We start from the raw sequence: 15,941 nt of genomic DNA, 5'->3' as shown, positions 1-15,941 counted from the left end.
ATCCATTCATTTTTTAACAGTAGGCTCACTTTGTGGTTCGTTTACTATTCCTGGAGGTTACTTCATCACCAAAGTCTTGATATTAACTGACAGTTCAATGGGTGGCGACAAAGAATTGACCAATGCAAGAATATGGTCATTGTTATGTTATGGATATTTGTAGAGCGCACTGTCACTTGAGAAGGTATCCTGGTACTGAGAATATGTGAGACTATAAATAAACACAAGGGAGAGTAAGGGAATTTGTTCACAGGGACTGTGAATGGGGAGTACTCCTAGTCCCCTAGACTAACTATCAATAAACATAAGAGGAGTATCACCTAGAAAAGCTCAAGGAGCGATCTGAGTGGGAAGATTAGATCAGAAGAGAGTCCTTCTTGGATTATAATAAACCCCTCACTCACCAACCTGCTTGGTGACATGCTTCATCATCGGGGTCCACCCTGATAGCCGAATGCCATCAGGGTGTGCTTCGACACCTGAAATACAGTGGAGCAGGTTTTTTTTGTGTGAATAGTGCAAAAAAGTGTTAAAAATTGTCCTGGTATGACTATTGTTAATAAAGTTTATTTCTAGACTACTGGACAATATTAAAAATGTGTGAAGGATACAATTACAGTTTGTTATGACCATGTGTATCAATGTGTTGGAGGTCTACATGTTTCAACCCGCTGGTGGAAGTTGCCGGGTTTTCTTCAGGACCAACGGAAAATGGGTGTTCAGAACACACTAACGCTCTGCCAGGCCTAGATTCCTTAAAACTACTGACAAAAAATCTGCAGTAGAATGGTCACTCAAACCCAGATGGGTGAGAGAGACAAAAAGAAAGACTCCTGTATTAAGGTCTCTGGGCTTCACGGGGTTGGGTGAGAGTTGGCCTCTGGTAGGGACATATTAGTTTGCCAGAAAAGAGCGTAGCCGATTACCTACATGCCTCTCCTGCAGCGGGGTGGCTGCAGGAGAGGCATGTAGGTAATCGGCCATAATCATAGCCAGTGAGTGACTCACACTATCATTTCCTAGTTCTTCTGCTGCAGAATACATTTTATGGCCTTCCGTAGACTGAAACAGGTGGACTCCATCCTTCCAGATGATAATTGAAACACAAAGGTGCTACCTAGACACACAAGGAAGACTCTTGTAGATCATAATTAGTGCCTACTCAGGTGATAAAACATAACTGTCTTTCACCCAACACACATTGTTTAGCAGTAGTACACTCTGACAAGCTGCTGCAGCCAATACAAGAAATGCAAGCAAAAATAGGTACAAATATTGCTCATATTATAAGATACTCAAATGTGATATAAAAAAATCACTGTTGTATAGTGGAAATGTACATCTTTCATGTGAAAAGTTCTCAATAAAATTAATTAAGTGCAGCCGAAAGCTTTTTTGTTGCATCATCAGGGCCTAGTTACAACAATTGACCCTGTTGGTGAAAACATGTTCCTTATTAGTTTTTAAAACGAAATCACAGCGAACCACAAGAGATGAATATACAATTTAGAACAGGTTCATGGTGCAAATATTTTTTACAGAATACCAGGCTTCCTTGCTCAACCAACCTGCTATTCGGTAATTCATTTCCAGAAATTCACGTTTACTCTATTTTTACATTCTGAAATAAAGAACTGTGACTTTTATTCTTGGCACAGATCTTAAATTGTTAGGTATTACTTCTGCCGTCCCTTCTTGGTTGTTTTAACAATAAATTTACATGAGTCAATCAAGAAAAGAATTGACTGAACGGGCACCAGAGATTAAATGGTGTTACATTTGTATCTGACCCCAGTCACTAGACTCACCTTATGCACCATAATGCTTAGTGGATATAGTTTTAAGGGGGGCTTATTAAAACCACCCCCTTAAAACCATATTCACTAAGCATTTTAATTAAAATACGCAAATTATTATAAAAAAGACATTAAGGACACTCTTTTTTTTAAAATACAACATACTTTATAGCACAAATGACTTCAGAATCGTGAGGCGCTGAGAATCAACCCAGTTGGTCTCACACAGATACAATCAGAAAATACAAATTTCAAATCAGGAAAAGGATTAATCTTCCCTCGTTCTGTAACATGCGGAGTTCTTAAAATCATGTGCCTAAAAACGCCACTGTAGGCATTGGAGGTCCATTTGATCTAAATTGTCAATATATTAAAAGATAGGATTGAAAAGATAAAAAAAGTTGAATTTTCAAGAGCTGGTTCTCGGGCTTCTTTTTTTGCACCACCCAAGGAAGTGTGTGCCGGTGTTTCGCTATTACGAGGTATGAATGGAAATCCTGGTGACAGGTTTACCTTAAGGGACAACAGTAGGGGCCATTTCATTTTGCATAGACTTTGTGTATGGTAGGGCTGCTGGTCTGGAAAAGGCCCAGAAGATTCACTTGTCTCCAATAACAATTCTAGAGAGAGATCTGGTGGGGAAGAAGTCTAGACGTCCAGCTTCAACGGCTAGCCTGACTATATTGTCTCTTAGAGGGCATCCGAAACACAGAATGTGCAGGAAGGTTGCCTCTCCTCCGATGAGTGCTTTACGATCATTAGTGCATTTGTCAGTCATCACTCAATTCAGTGCCTTTTCTCTACTGAGATTGAGCTCGACTCTTACAACAGGCATGAAGTCAGACAGCATGTGAATGCAGGCACAGCTCAGGACATGCAACTGGTGGAAGGATATACCCGAATGTGCAGTCTTAAACATTTGTCTTCATACAATGGCTCTGGACGCACCGACTGACCACCTTTTATTTTTCCTTCTAAAGCTGGTGGTTTGCTATTCCAGAAAAGCTGCTCCCTGGCCACAGCCGCCCCTTATCGCATTACCTGTTGTCTTTGATATTCTCAATGTCTGTCTAGCTGGACAGTAGGCTTGGTTTTCTGTAAAGTTCTTAAGCTTATCCACCAGATCACAAATTTTTCTCCAATGGCTGCCCTTCTGCCTCACTTGCCTCTCCCAACACATCAGCAACCTGCTGGGGCTGGGAGTCCAGATGTCCTGTTAGGCTGTTGGCCTTCTCAGCTGTCTGTGCGGATTTAAGGTCCTTTTGCTCACTTAGGCCCTTGTAATCCTTCACCGCGACATCAGTCTGTACAATGCCACAGTCAACTGTCTCAACTGGGCATTTATCCTCATTCAGTGCATCTTTAACCTGTGTTGTTCTGAAGACCTGCTTCACCTCTACAGACGCCTCAGTTGTCTGGGATCCATCACGCTTATTTCCATCCTTTATCTCCTCCACCGTATCGGAAGCCTCAGCAGGCTTGCTGTTTCCAAGCTGTGGCATGCTTTTTGTCTCCATCACATTTAATGGAAAGTGAATGGTGTTAGAGTCCTGATGCAACAAGCTCTTGCCGTGCTCGACTCGCCCCTCATTTCCATCTTTTCTATTTTCATCAGTAACATTGGCAGGTGCTGGAATGTCACAGTATTCTTTCGGTTTCCTTCCATCGCTGGAGATTTCATTGCTTCCCAATTCGGGATCCTGTTCTCCATTCAGTGCTGCAGAGCCCATCTGACTGATCAATGATCCTAATTGAGGTGTGTGACAGGCAGTGTGTGTTGGTTTTGGATCACTTTCTGGATTATCTGTCTCTGGTGCTAGATCTTCCCCAGTTTTTTCACTGCAAACTCTAAATACCTTCCCCTGGTTGTCCGCTTGGGCTTCTCCAAGAAGATCCTTCTCCGGTGGTTTCTCATCAACCACCGGAAATACAATAATATTTTTGGTTTGCTCTGTTAGCTCTTCCTTGCTGTGGTCCTCTTCCAACTTTTCAAGGTCTTGTGTCTTTGGGTTGCTTTCTTGGGTTTTGCCTTGCGGTGGAATGCTGGCAGTGTGTTGGGAGTCACAGGGCTGTACACGTTTTGACTCATCAGTTGACTGTGCTATTTTTCGTTTGTTTTCTGAAAACTCATCTTTTATATGATGTGACTCACTGGGAAGACTGCCAGGGTTATTAGAAGGCATGTTTAAGGATTCCCCTTCAACAAGTTGTGCTGTATGGAAAACTTCTTTCGTTTTGCATGCGGAATGCTGAACTAGGCCGCTCCCATCATCAGTGGGGCTTTTACTCGGACTAGAGTCTTCTTCCGATTGAAGATGCTCTGTGCCCAGCTCATCCACTTTCTTCTTTTTGGTTGCTGGGAGCGGTGCATCATCTGCATTTTTAGCTTGGTTACTCTCTGTATTTAAGGAGTCGCTCTTTAATGTTTCAGATTCTTCAAGGTGTTTCGGTGGATTTGTTTCATGGACTAAAGGTCGCTGCAAGGTTTCAGCAACACCTTCCAGTTCCATTCCAGGAAGTTTTCTTTTCTTACCTTCCTTTAGTGCCTCAGAGCCCAAGTGATCAAGAGGTTGATCTTCACCTGAATCTTGGTGCTCAGCATCACCTACACTTGAGTTTCTCGCATCCTCTACTTCTGATGCTGCCCTCATTACTGGCACTGCACTGGATTCTGGGCTTTCTGTTGGCCTTGGGTCTGGTTTTGCTTGTCCCTCCTCGCTTGCAGCACCCATAGAGCTCTCTAATATAGATTTATTTTCACTCACTGTTTCTGTCCTAACTTCCTGTTCTGAGTTATTTGAACTGGCAGTCTCATCAACAACCTCCACAAGAGTCTGTGCGAATCCCCCCTCTATGTCATTGCTTCCTGCCCCTGTTTCAGTTAAATTTGCTTGGCTTACAACAGAGGAGTTGCTACCTTGTTTGGGTAACTTTCGATGTACTTTGAAACGTTTGAGTTTCTCATGCGGTCCCCAGACAAATCTATCTTGAGGTAGATAGTGCTTCCAGGCGTAGTGAACAAGCTTCCGCCGCTCCTGCCTGTCCCGTACCGTGAAGAGGAAATAATCCAGGACGCTCTGCTTGACGCTGGGCAATGTCCGCTCTTTCAACGTCTCCTTGAGAAAGAACTTAACAAGCTTCACCTGGAAGTGTTCATAACCCATCTCTCCGAGGCATTTCAGGATGCGGGTTATCCGTAGATTATTGTGGGAATGCCTGGGGTTGGCAGGTGGAGAAAGACAAGAGAAAAAGAAAAGAAAAACAGTGTTAATATTAAAACTGGTAATCTATGACTGTATTTAAGAGTGCGGTTCCAGGTGGTAATTGAGAAAATTGTGCTTCTAGTGCCCAGTGAGAATACAGGAACAACACACAAGAATAACAAGTAACTTACCACTGGTAAACGCTTTTCTGGTGGATAATCTATCTTTCAACAAATTCCTCCCTTTTGAATATATTCATGCAACAGACTGTAGGCCTGATTTAGATCTTGGTGTGCGGGTTACTCCGTCACGACGGATAACCCGTCTACCGTAATCTAAATCCCATTATATCCAATTGTTGTGAAGGAGTAACCCTTTCACCGAGATCCAAATCAGAGCCGGAGTCTGGAAACGAATAATATAACGGTAGTTCCAGAGTGCTGTCGGATGGTTCCAGATGTGCTGTGCACTGCTTCTACCTATGATGACAGAAACCTGTATATGGAACCACATTGAGCGATGTTGTCAGTTCCCCAAACTTCATCCATACCTCAACAAGGTTGGATGGAAGAACATGAAGCAACAGAAAGAACACAACCACCTTATGAAATCCCTATTCAACTTAAAATATGCAAGACACTTATTAACAGTGATTACACTCCTCAGAAAAGGGATAAGAGTGGGCTCTGGGCCCATTAGAGATTGGCAGGCAGCCCGCCAGCCGTCAGGACAGAGTAAGACAAAACCTCCTCTGCCCAGGTAGACTGTTACCTGTTGTATTTAGAGATCTCCACTGGTTTGAAGGAGAGGTTTATGACTTCAGAGGAGCACTGCCACAGGGGCTCCAATGAAGGGATTGAATATTTTCTGAGCAACCGCCATGTTTCATGCTACGCTGAAAGAACGTTAGATGGTCAGCTCAAATTAGGGCAGATGGTCTCATGTACTTACACCCGGGGTCTCCAACCGGTCGATCGCAAGCTACCGGTAGCTCGCGGAGACCTCGGAAGTAGCCCTTCAGTAGTATTTGGTGGTATTTTGGGCTATTAGTCTTTCCGGCTCCATTTGCCCGCCCTCACCCAAACCAGCCGCTCGGATTGGAGCCAAGCTGGGGTGGGGGCGGGCGAAGAGGATGACGCTCCTCTCCTGGAGCTGCAGACTCCTCCTGTGAGAGTCTGACTCTTGTGAAATCATTGCCGGGTGCCAGCGTCGGGCAGTGGGAGATGTGACTTCCACTGCAGGTAAGCTCAATGGTAGAATTAGGGATCCCGTGGGAGGGATGGCTGACAAGGCGTCAGCGCCGGTTAGGAAGGTAAAACGAGTGGAACAGAGGGCAGAAAGGTAAAAAAACGAGTGGAACAGAGGGCAGAAGGGTACAAAAAACGAGTGGAACAGAGGGCAGAAAGGCTCCAAAAACAAGTGGAACAGAGGGCAGAAAGGCTCCAAAAACGAATGGAACAGAGAGCAGAAGGGCACAAAAAATGAAGCAAAAACGAGTGGAACAGAGGGCAGAAGGGCACAAAAAACAGGGAAAAACTAGTGGCACAGAGGGCAGACGGGCACAAAAAACGAGTGGAACAGAAGGCAGAAAGGCACAAAAAACGAGTGGAACAGAGGGCAGAAAGGCACAAAAAACGAGTGGAACAGAGGGCAGAAGAGTACAAAAAACAAGGGGAAAGCGAGTGGAACAGAGGGCAGAAGGGCACAAAAAACGAAGGAAAAACGAGTGGAACAGAGGGGAGAAAGGCACAAAAAACAAGGGGAAACGAGTGGAACAGAGGGCAGAAGGGCACAAAAAAAACGAAGCAAAAATGAGTGTAACAGAGGGCAGAAAGGCATAAAAAACGAGTGGCATAGAGGGCAGACGGGCACAAAAAACGAATGGCACAGAGGCAAAATACAGAATACAGAAATAAAGGGGCAGCTAAGAACAGAAGGCAGAACGGGCAGAGAGGGACAGGGGCAGCGAGGGGAACAGAAGGGAAAACCGGGCAGAGACACGGGGCTGTGAGGGGTACAGAAGGAAAGTCCAGGCAGAGAGAGCACGGGGACAGCGAGGGGAACAGAGGGAAGAAAAAAGGGGCACAGACCACGTACAGGCAGCGGGGGAAGACAGACAACAGCAGTCACAGACACAACAATGATAATAAAGGCAATACAATAAAAGCAATAAAACGTTGAAAGGCACATGTGTATAGGTTACCGTTACTTGGCAGGCAGGTAAAAATAGATACAGCCAGGATCAGCAGTAGGATTTTCGTGCTGCTGTCTGATTGCTCACTTTCCACAAGCCCTTGGGTACCACTGCCTCTTACAACTCTGCAGTTATCTGTGTCCAGTAGTCAAGGCCAAGCTCATGATGAGGTGCGGGGGGGGGGGGGGGGAGTAGAGGAGTATGGGTCGCATGGGATTGAGGGGGCATGACTGTTAATCCATGGTTCAGGGCCACTGGTATTATGTGGCACTGGGGGACCAAATTATGCAGCAGCAAGTTTGACAAAATCATGCACCAAAATAGACAAATTATATGGTGCATTGCAGCTAATTTTGTGATGGTACTACTTTATCGTTTAGCAATTTGTACTCGTTAGCAGTGTCTCTGAAATTTTGGACCTTAATTTTGGACCTATAAATTGAAATGTCTTCAAGCGTCACAAATCCAAAGTCATTCCTTTTGGTGTTCTAGGGAACTCTTAAGTCAGGCCTGTCTTGGGTATTTTGTTCAAACCACAGTATGGGCTCTGATGAAATTAGGCTTAAAGTCAATGAAACTAGGCGTGGGGGGGTTTCTCAAAAAAATGCGCAAGTTGCTCTGGGTTCAGTAGCTCACGACGATTTTTACTGGCCAGAAGTAGCTCTGACTACACAAAAGGTTGGAGACCCCTGACTTACACCAACAGCCAAACCTAGGTAAGTTGGAGTAAGGGTTCTGCCAGTGAAGCTAGACAAGGCACTGCCGGTGGAATCATGATGGTCCAGTTGACTCTATACAGAGTGGGCGGACCATCAGTTCTGGACAGGGTACTAAAGTGGAGGGCCCTGTCCACCAAACTAAATCGGGTCCTCGGACTGTCTCATCGACAAGTCCAAGGCATATGAAACAAAGGTTTCTCCACACAGGCAAATTTGTGCCAGAGGGAGGTTTCCAGCATTAGGTTTGTTTTCCTCAGTTTGGGTGGAGAGCTGGACAACGTCCAACAGGGGCAGGTTTGTAGATGGCATCACATACTTTGAGAACGGCACCATTGTTGGGCTCACAGATGGTACCAAAGTTCTGGACAGTTACATTGAAGGATGAAATAGTGGTGACGTAGCAGTCACATGGCTCTTAATGGGGCTTGATCGCGCCGGTTAGATATAGGTGGGTCCACACTACCCATGAGAGTTTAAGGTAGTGAAAATGCTCTCGCTGTCAAGCGAACGGGGAAACAGACAAATTGCCTTCAGACACAGTGAGCGGCATGTTTAGCAGCTCCCTGTGTCTGAAAGTAATTCCGGCTCCCGCAGGAGGCAGGGAGCCAGCAGGGGTCATGGGGGAATTAAGGCTTCCCTCGTGGTTCCAACAGAGACAGGGTGCCCTGGGGCGCACAGAACAAATAGCCAGGCCCCGGATGATGGGGTCCGCGCAGTCCCCCTCCCCCATTTCTTAACACCAGTCCCCAGAGGATGGGGTCCCCGGGGATGAAATCAGCCTGGGGGAAGGAGGCAGCACAGCCCCCTCCCCCCAACCTTTATTTCTAAATGCTGGGCCCAAGGGGAAGGGGTCCCCGGGGCTGAAATCAGAGAGGGTGGGCTCACAGCCCACCCTCTCCAATTGGTAATACATGTTTTATAAAGGTTGGGTTCCCTCAGAAATTGGCCCTGGGAGGGGGGCTGCATGGCCTCCTTTCTCCACCGCAAAATGCAGGGTCTTGGGGGATGGGAACTCTGGGGCCGAAATTATCCCAAGGAGGGGGGCCGCGCAATCCCCCAACCCTATTAAAACATTCTGTTTTCAAAAGGCCGGACCCCGGGGGATGGGGATCCTGGGTCTGAAATCAGCCGGGGGAGTGGGACTGTTTGCCCCCCTCCCCTAATAAGGAAAATGCTACTTACCCAGTATGCATCTGTTCTTGGCATGTAGAGCTGTAAATTCAAGTGCTTTGCATAAGTCTGCCATATAGTGTTGGGTCTGGATGTTTGCACTGTGTTTTTATTCGAAGAATTCTTTTCCAGTCACAAGGTAGGTGACTCCTCCTTTCGGTGATAGTGCGCATGTGCATCAACTTCATTGTTAGATTGTTTTCCCGCAGAGGGTGAGAATGGAGTTAGTAATAGTAGAATAGAGATGTCCATGTGTATGTATCTAAGTAAGAATTTATTGGAACAGGTACAGGTACCCGGGGAGGTGGGAGGGCGCATGTGAATTCACAGCTCTACATGCCAAGAACAGATGCATACTGGCTAAGTAGCATTTTCCGTTACAAGCATGTGAGCTGTACATCACATGCTTTGCACAGACTATACAGCAGTAATCTCCCAAAGTGTTGGGTAACCTGTAGCTGTTGCAGTGGTTTGAAATAGTGTACGTAGAACTGTGTGGCCTACATTAGCTTATTGTCTAGCTAACACATCTAAACAGTTGTGTTTTGTAAATGTGTGAGGTGTAGACCATGTTGCAGCTTTACAGATGTTAGCTATGGGAATGTTTCCTAAGAAAGCCATAGACGCCCCTAGTTTGCGGGTGGAATGTGCACTAGGGGGAATTGGTCAAATTCACTTTGCATTTTTAGAAATGGGATTACCTTTGTGTGGTGGAGCAAAAGCGACAAAGAGTTGGCTATTTTTACGAAAAGGTTTTGTCCTTTCTATGTAATAGAGTAATGCTCTTTTAACATCCAAGGTTTGTAGAGCACGTTCTGCCACAGAATCTGGTTGAGGAAATAACACAGGCAACTCAACAGATTGGTTGATGTGGAAGGCAGAAACAACTTTAGGTAGAAATTGAGGGTTAGTGTGAAGAACCACTTTGTTTTGATGTACTTGTAAAAATGGTTCTTCTATGGTTAATGCCTGAAGCTCGCCCACTCTCCTCAGTGATGTGATAGCAATGAGGAAAACAACTTTCCAAGTGAGAATTTGCAGTTCACATTTATGCAATGGCTTAAAGGGTGGACCCATTAGTCTGGTAAGAACAAAATTAAAGATTCCACTCTGGGGCACGTGGAAGTCTTGGTGGAATAACTCTTTTGAGTCCTTCCATGAAGGCCTTAATAACAGGCACGCTGAAAAGAGACAGCGGTCTATTCTGAAGGTATGCAGCTTCTGCGGCGAGATGTAAGCGTATAGATGTGTACACTAAATTTGAGCGTTGTAAATGTAGCAAATAGCAAATTATATTTTGAACAGACGCATCAAGCGGGCTGATCTGGTTGTTATCACAATAAATAACAAACAGCTTCCATTTTGCTGTATAACAAGCTGTTTGTTGAGTCTAGAGCACACCTGATTGAAGTGTTGCAAATAAGCTTCCCTTCCTGGACGAGGTCATGAGTTTAAGCTTTTATGCTCATCAGATATTGGAATAGCTGCTCTAGCTCATCATAATGAGCTCTGTCATACCTTGCTAAGAGTGCTTGTGTATTAGCTATGTGCCAATGATTGGCTGCTTGCGCTGCTACTCTTTTGCCTGAGGCATCTATTACTTTAGATTCTTCATCAGGAGGCGGGCGTCTCCTGTTTGAAAATGTGTTTTATTACAAGCAATTGATACCACTAAAGAATCTAATGGAACCTGACTCCTGATGTACATTGTAAACTCTAGGTGCGAGGACACTAGCTCGCACTAGATCTTTGAATACCTCATCAACATGTTTTAACATACCGTTGAGCATAGGCAGTGTATGTGTAGTCTTTTGCGATGCACTTAGTGTCTCAAATAATACATCTTCCTCAAGAGGCTCCTTATGGAGCTGTACTCCAGGGTACAGTGCGGCTCTATTAAGCAGTTCAATGAACCCCACATTACCATCTGGAGGAGAAGGCTTAGATGGGTATAGGTCTGGATCGTTATTATTGGGATCAGTGTTATAGTCGACCCATGGGTCTGGAGCAGTGTCTTGTGGCACATCCCCATGTGTGTCCCCATCTGGATTCCCATCATCTTGATAATCTGGAGATTGTGGCTGAGGGGAATTAGTGGGTGTTATGAGTACATTAGGATCAATAGGTGGAGAATGTAAAGAAGGTGAAAGAGGTGGTGGTGAAATGTTAGTGCCCATACTCTTTTTCTTTAGAGGGATATGAGGAGTCCTCAAATTCTGGCTTTTTTTTGCTGTTAACTTTGCATAAAGGTGTCCTGTTCTAGGGTTAATAACAAGCTCCTTTTGTTTGGGGTCCGTGTTGGCAAGCGGAACATCCAAACAGGGCTCCTTAGATGGTGGAGGAGCAGTTTGCAGTTTTTTCTCTTGGGGCCAGAATTTTCGGTGTAGAAGAGTTTGGTGCCAATGATTTCAGAGCTGTGTTTTTCGGACCCGAAGTTTGTTTCGGTGCTGAAGTGTTTGAGGGATCACTTGGTTTGTTTTTCGTTACCGAAGTTTTGGGTTCAGTCCTTGAAGGAGGTCGACTCGGTCCCGAGCCGGAAGGTTTTGATATGTGTTTTAGTGCTGGGCCCGAAAGGCGGAGCGGTAAAAACTTTATCTCGGTCCCGACCTTGGCCCGAAGGCAGAGGAGGGACCAGAGCCTTTTTAGAATGTAACTTTTGGGGCAGAGGAATATCTTTACTCCGGGTACCCTGACCAGCCTGATGTCTTCCTCGATGTCTGAGTCTTCCTCGGACACGTAGATGTGTTCTTCCTCCTAGGCTCCATGTGCTTCGAAGATCCTTTGGTCGACATTTTCTCCGTAGAGATCTGGAGCGGAGTCTCTGTGTTGCCGATACATTTTGTGACGTCGAGCCCGGCGGTCACGGAGCATCTTCTTCGAACAGAAGGATCGGCAGGTTTCGCGATTTTCTACGTTGTGTTCGGGTGATAAACACAAATTGCACACATCGTGTAGATCGGTGCGGGGTAGAGTGGTACCGAGGGCAGAATTGGAATGAGTCAGTTCCATCTACTGCGAACTCGGTCGACGTGGCTAGGCCGAAGGACCTTGCACAAGACTTTCCGATCGAAGTTTTAGAAATGGATACGATCCAAGGGGAACCAGAGAACAGTGTCGAACCGGAGTGCAGCAATTCACGACCAAACCCGATGCCAGAAAAAAACAAGGAGTTACCACCTACCTCGTGACTGGAAAAGGCTTCTTCGAACAAAAACAAAGTGCAAACATCCAGACCCAACACTAGATGGCAGACTTATGCAAACGTGATCTACAGCTCACATGCCTCAAACATAAATAAATGAATTTTAAAAATACGGGACCTGGGGAACCTAGCCAGAGCGCCCGCCATTTTCTCTACCACTCTGCAAAGGGGCCTCCTGTTGCACAACCTGTACAGGGATGAAGTTCCCTTGGCTGGTAAGGGTCCTTGGGGGCCAACAACCCCTCCTATTACCAGCAGTAAGTCCCACACAGCGGGATTGGTGAGAGCTGTTCAGAGGCCCGCCCCCTTTCTCCACCACTCCGCAAACGCGTCTAGTAGTTAAAAAAACATAGCAATTTACTTTTTAAAAAAACATAGGTTACAGGGACGTTATAGTTAGGAAATAATTTTTTTTTAAAACTAAGAATTTCAATAAAAAAAATCAAAGGTTACAGGGACGCTATAGTTAGATTCATATTTCACTCGTACAAAACCACAGAAATTCAGTAGTTATAGTTAGCTGAGCTTACTATAACTTAAACCCCTGTAAAGCACTCCTTAGGACCTTACAGATTACACCACTCATGACATGGCCCAATTCATTATCTCATATACCTTATACCATAAGTGTCAATCATTTCCATCACGGGACACCTTCGCCATCACTGTCCATATGTACCCGTTGCTCTCCACCTCTTTCTTTCCTGTCGCCTCTCCTGAAAGTAGAATTTTTTTTCTGCTAGCGTCCACCTCTGTCCCATCATAGCCACTCTCTCCTATTGATGATGAGCCAAATAGACAGTGTCAAGAGAGAGGGGAAGTATAGGCTATCTGGGCTGTGGTGTAGACAGTGAGAGGAGAGGTGTTCTTTGACTTATGACATGGCTTTGATGAGTGATGGCCTATGAGTGCCGTGAACAAGAGCAAGGGGCAATGAAAAGAGAAGACATAGAACCCCAGGGAAGAGTGAGCTGTGAAGCTGTCTTTTATTCCTAGTGCCCCAGCAGTGGCGGCTGGTGACATTTGAAAATGGTGAGGCGTAAAACAATTGTCGTAATTCACTGTGGCGAGTGAGTGTAGCTTGCGAGCCTTAACTACCTATGGGAGGTTCGGTGGGGTTCCCCCCTCAGAAAAATTTGAAAAAAGAGTGGGAAAAGGGTGCATTTCCAAGCAATAATTAGAAGAACAGACGGAATTGGTGATGAAAATAACAGAAACAGAAATGAGATACAGAGAAGGGATCAGGGTGAGTCCTGCAAGCGATGGATAGGTAATGTGTTAGGTCGGATATCTACAAATAGGGACTGAAGAAACAGTGTGACGAACACAGGAAGGCGCAGGGGTGATGGACCGACAGTGTGACCAGGCAGGTAGGTAAGTGATGTACAGATCTTGTGTCATTCATTAGAAAGGAAGAGACAGATGGGTGAAGGAGGTACAATGCTTGTTGGAATAGAGAGTGTATCAGGCATGCAGACTGAGGGTCAAACACTGTCCAAATAACAAAGGCACAGTGGACACTGCAGGAAGACAAGCTCTGGGCATCATAACCTTACAAACACTGCCCCAATAACAAGGGTACAGCGGGCACTGGAGGAGCAAAAATCCAGTACATCACAACCTCACAAATACCTCTCCATCCATTAACACGGGCAAAATGAGCATTGAATATATACTGCCCCTGAACATTATAACCTTAAAGAGGCGGTGCTTGTATTAAGGATAGAGCAGGCACACACAGCAAGAATGACTTGTACATCGCACCTCCCACCCCCTGTCCCAATAATAAGGATAGAGCAGGCACGGCAGAAACACGGGACCCACATCTCTCAAACACTGCCCTAGTAACAAGGATGTGACAGGCACACAATGCCCGGACTATCATGGAATTGGGCTCTCCTCCACCCCTTTGTGTCTTTACCTCAATCAAAGAACATCCCCAGAGTCTCACTCAGCATAATAATAACCGGATCACGGCCACATAACAACAAGACAACACATTCCCAGTTGTTAGAATTGAGGCCCTATAACTTCTGAATTACAAAGAGTCTCTAACCCGGCTTTCCCACAGTAGCCATAATATTCAAATTTTTCAATCATATGAGCCTTCGGAAAAAGAAATTCAACAGCGACCGCTCATTCTGTGTTAAAGTATTGGGGGAAACGTCTTACTCTATATACACACTGGCCTCTTTATGTTCTCAGTTCATTTGTCACATGTTTCTGGCGCGTTTGTTTTACTTTGAGTTATGTCAATTTTAGACACTTTCCTGTTCATTTGTGTTTCTGCAAGTACAAATTCATACAGTCATCACTCTGGTCATCCCACATTTCCACTGCTGCCTAACCTTCTGCATGTTTCACCTCAGCTCAGACCTTTGATGTCCCTGATCACTGTAGTACCTCTACACGCCTGACTTTGCGCATCAGCTATAAATTGGGATTCTTGGCTGTAACTTCAAAGATGTGATCTAAAGTACGAGGTAGAGCTACGTTATAAAATATGAATGTGGTGTCTCCAGCCAAGAATATGTTAATTCACCTCTATTAGCAGGTTTATTCCATGCAATTCGGCCGTACAGGTGGAATTTTCCAGAAATTCATTTACAACTACGAAAAGCACTTTATTTGCACCAATAATGTATGTTTCAATAGCTTAATATAAGGGCATTATTGAATTTACATATAAATCTATCCTGTAATGTTTTGAGGTCTGCCGAAAGAGCCAAAATGCAACTGCCACATGTGGGGTGATAGATGCATAGGATCAGTGGGTCAAGGGTCACTCTTCACAGGAAGGACTTCCTGTTCGCAAGCATTCCTACCGTGTGCTGGGATGCTTGTGAACACACCCTTTCTGCTACTGTACCACGCCTGTGGAATTCTCTCCCAGCTGATTTCCAGCTGCCTGCTGATTTGTTTTCATTCCTTCATGCCTTAAACCTTATTTCCCTGGACCATGTTCTTCCCATTCACTGTATTAAGTATCTGCTGACCAAGTTCATTCTACACTTTTTCCTTTAGACCAGCTCCAGGGCCCTTAAGCTGTAATAGACAATCACCCCCCCCCCCCCGTTTCCCCTGCACGTGCCCTTTAAACTAATCTATTAAGTTTTGCCTTTTGGAAAAACATAACAGAAAAGAAAGACTAACAAATTGTATGTGCGAGGGTTCCCTGAGTGCACAGTGAAACGCTCACTGTTCACCATGAGATCACTTGCCTGTGGGATCCCCAGAACTTGGCAGCATGTCACCGAAATTAAGGATTACACAACGGTTTCATTCTGATTCAGAGGTGAGTACGTCAAAGAGAACTCGAGAGTTGGGGGGTCCCGTCCTTATCGTTATGAAGATGATGAATATTGCTGAGTTGCTCGCGGTGTCACGGCGGGTACAAAGCTGCACCAAGGCACGCAGAGCTCGCCTCAATTATACTGTGGTTTTTGGTCCTTACGTGCCCTTAAGACCCTGGCAGCGGCTTCATTCAGGGGTTCAGCAGTTTCTAAGAACTTCTTACTACTGTTAGCTATACTTAGGCTGAGCCACGTCACAGGTCTCTCGCTACCTAACCTCGTACTATTTTTTCCCCTTGCAGAATCTGGGTCATGTTCTCTCTCAGTCACGGCCGGCAAGACGGGCGGGTTGGAAATGGGGTTG

The 15,941-nt window shown here is 45.3% G+C and overlaps 1 protein-coding gene across 2 annotated transcripts in view; it reads right to left on the bottom strand.

Moving 5' to 3' along the window:
• Positions 1 to 1,147: 1,147 nt before the first annotated feature.
• Positions 1,148 to 15,941, bottom strand: part of OGFR (opioid growth factor receptor) — a 127,662-nt gene continuing 112,868 nt past the window's right edge. The window contains exon 8 of one of the 2 annotated variants that reach the window (XM_086932831.1): positions 1,148 to 5,012. In XM_086932831.1, coding sequence (XP_086788957.1) covers positions 2,921 to 5,012 — 2,092 coding nt within the window. In that variant the 3' untranslated portion in view covers positions 1,148 to 2,920. The remainder of the gene's footprint in view (positions 5,013 to 15,941) is intronic. The other variant, XM_086932830.1, reaches the window with a different exon arrangement.

The sequence above is a fragment of the Lissotriton vulgaris genome, chromosome 7 (genome assembly GCF_964263255.1).
Source record: "Lissotriton vulgaris chromosome 7, aLisVul1.2, whole genome shotgun sequence".
Classification (NCBI taxonomy): Eukaryota; Metazoa; Chordata; class Amphibia; order Caudata; family Salamandridae; genus Lissotriton; species Lissotriton vulgaris.
The sequence above is the reverse complement of the archived record's forward strand: the minus strand, read 5'-3'. Positions and strand labels throughout refer to the sequence as shown.